The sequence below is a fragment of the Oratosquilla oratoria genome, chromosome 7, assembly GCF_046742065.1.
Source record: "Oratosquilla oratoria isolate Oo_2021 chromosome 7, ASM4674206v1, whole genome shotgun sequence".
Classification (NCBI taxonomy): Eukaryota; Metazoa; Arthropoda; class Malacostraca; order Stomatopoda; family Squillidae; genus Oratosquilla; species Oratosquilla oratoria.
The window spans coordinates 37,339,113-37,341,612 of record NC_134783.1 but is presented as its reverse complement, the minus strand read 5'-3'; the positions used below and the strand labels follow the sequence as shown (position 1 = coordinate 37,341,612).

General features: G+C 42.4%; 1 protein-coding gene across 10 annotated transcripts in view; it reads right to left on the bottom strand.

Moving 5' to 3' along the window:
* The window catches only part of LOC143027069 (transient receptor potential-gamma protein-like), a 529,595-nt gene that overhangs the window by 36,274 nt on the left and 490,821 nt on the right, over nucleotides 1-2,500 (bottom strand). For 8 of the 10 annotated variants that reach the window (XM_076187981.1, XM_076187986.1, XM_076187983.1 and 5 more), the window contains one exon: nucleotides 2,297-2,421. In XM_076187981.1, coding sequence (XP_076044096.1) covers nucleotides 2,297-2,421 — 125 coding nt within the window. The remainder of the gene's footprint in view (nucleotides 1-2,296; nucleotides 2,422-2,500) is intronic. The other 2 variants (XM_076187982.1, XM_076187987.1) reach the window with 1 other exon arrangement.

The window sequence follows — 2,500 nt, the reverse complement described above, 5'->3', positions numbered from 1 at the left end:
TCAAATCATTCCACAACACAAACGACTGCGCCAACCTCTGCCACGTCACTCCTGCATGCTTCTCTATTTCGTCTCTACCTTCTGTCTGGTCTCCCTCTTCCACGCTTCCCATCTCGCGGCGTCCATTCAGAAAAACACTTGTTCCATCGCTCTTCAGTCGTTCGCGTTAATTCACTTGCCCAATTCCACTTCCTCTCTTTTACCTCTTCAAATGCTACGGTCCTTGTATACCGACACTCTGACCCTGTTATTGTCGCCCAATGATAGAGGCAATGGTTATCTCTGAAGGATTAATTCTTCTCACCTCAAACACAAAAACGTCACTTGCGCACCATCCGCCCTGTTCTTTTAACTTTATAGCTTGACTACAGCTGTAACCCTGTATAAATAAAAAGTGTGTGTGTGTGTGTGTGTGAGTGCGCCCGCATATTCGAATGTTTGTGTAACTATATTTTCACTTTCATATAAATGTCTATATACCTAAATATATACATTGCATACATACAGATGAAAGTTTCAAAATATGATTCCCGTTTCGAACGTAATGTGTTATTTATGTAAAGAATAAAAAGTATATTAAATAAAGCATACTCTGATAAAAGAAAAGAAGGATATTTCTAATTGCAATAAGACATACGAGAAAGCGGAAATGCGCAATCAACGTAACCAGGCCACAGAGCTAAAGTTGGAAAAAAGAAAACGAGTCTGAATTTGGAAAGAAAGAGAACGTGCCTGTGCTGGCAAGTGACAAAGCCCTGACTATATCATTCTGGTCATTTTTGGACTTTCCATTGAAAACGAACCGATAAAGATAAATTAATAAATAATAGATGAATTAGTAAATATATTAGAATATTTTGATAGATAAAATAACAGAGAAGAGAGAGAGAGAGAGAGAGAGAGAGAGAGAGAGAGAGAGAGAGAGAGAGAGAGAGAGAGGAGAGAGAGAGAGGAGAGAGAGAGGAGAGAGAGAGAGAGAGAGAGAGAGAGAGAGAGAGAGGGGAGAGAGAGAGGGGAGAGAGAGAGAGAGAGAGAAAGAAAGAGAGAGAAAGAAAGAGAAAGAGAGAGAAAGAGAGAGAGAGAAAGAGAGAGAGAGAGATATGATGGACTGAGGCGACTAGCGAAAGATTACCTAAACCTTTAAATCCGTAGAGAGAGAAAATGACTATTACTGAAGTGCGCAGCGTATCATGTCATTACAAATTGAACCATTTGATATCCGTTACGTTACCAATGTATATTCAATTAATCTTAATATATTACCATTATAATCTGTGTCAGGCTAATGGAGGTGGTGTGATGATTCTCGGGGTACGTAACGGAAAAAGGTTGAGAATTCTTGGGCTAGATTAGCCCGTTCGTTACGGAGACTCTCTTAGTTAATTAAAATCCTACAGAGGCAGATAGAGTAGACCAGAGTAGGAGCCCTAATTAGGAATTTTTTTTTACTAAAGCCCGTACAGCTGAGAGGACGTGACGGGACGAAGAGAGGTTAATGTTTTAGAAAATGGGTTAATGTAATAGATAATGGGAGAAAAATAAGATGAAGGAGGATCAAGAGGAAGAGGAGGAAGAGAAAGAGGAGGAAGAGGAGGTGGTGGTGGTAGATGAGAGTGCTAAGTCCATCAGACTTGGGAGGTGGACCTCAAGGACATGAAGAAAACCTCGAGTTTTGTCCCTAATAAGGAGGAGGAAGAAGAAGAAGAAGAAGAAGAAGAAGAAGAAGAAGAAGAAGAAGAAGAAGAAGAAGAAGAAGAAGAAGAAGAAGAAGAAGAAGAAAACAAAGAAGAAGAGAAAAAAAATAATAAAAAAAGATAAAAAAAAAATAAGACGCTGAGGAATAAATGAATGAGTAAAGGGACGAAGAGGAAATATGAGCAGAGTCAAAGAAGACAATGAGGTAAGTGATGATAAAGAAGAGGAAAAATGTGAAAAAGAAGAACGCGAAGAAAAAAAGCGCGAAAAAAAGTACAGGAGGTGGAGGAGATATAGCATACTGAGGAGATGGTAGAGTGAATCGAGTCCTCCACATGAGGAAGAGGAGGAGGAGGAGGAGGAGGAGGAGCAGAAACAAAAAGAGAAGGAAGAGGTGGAGAAGAAAGAAGAAAACAAAGAGGCATAGAGGAGGAGGAAGAAGAGGACAAAAAGAAAATGAGTGAGGGGAAGAGTGGGGAGGGAGAAGGGGAGAAGAAAGAGGAGTAAAAAGAGGAAAAAGAGGTAACGGGAGAGGGGGAAGAGGGGGAGTAGGAGGAGGAAAGGGAGAAGAAAGAGGAGGAAGAAGAGGAGGAGAACCTACCTCGGCTGTCCCAGGGAGCATGGCCGGCGCGGCCACGCTGAGGGCGGGGGCAAGGCTGGACATCCCGAGGTTGAAGCCCTTCATCAAGCGCCGCTCCTTCTGACGATTCTTCTTGCCGCCTGTACCTTGACAAAGGGCACAAGCAGCCACGTCCGTTAGTACGAATTCGAGAAAATGGGGGTCCCGAGTTCGGGAGATCGGGGG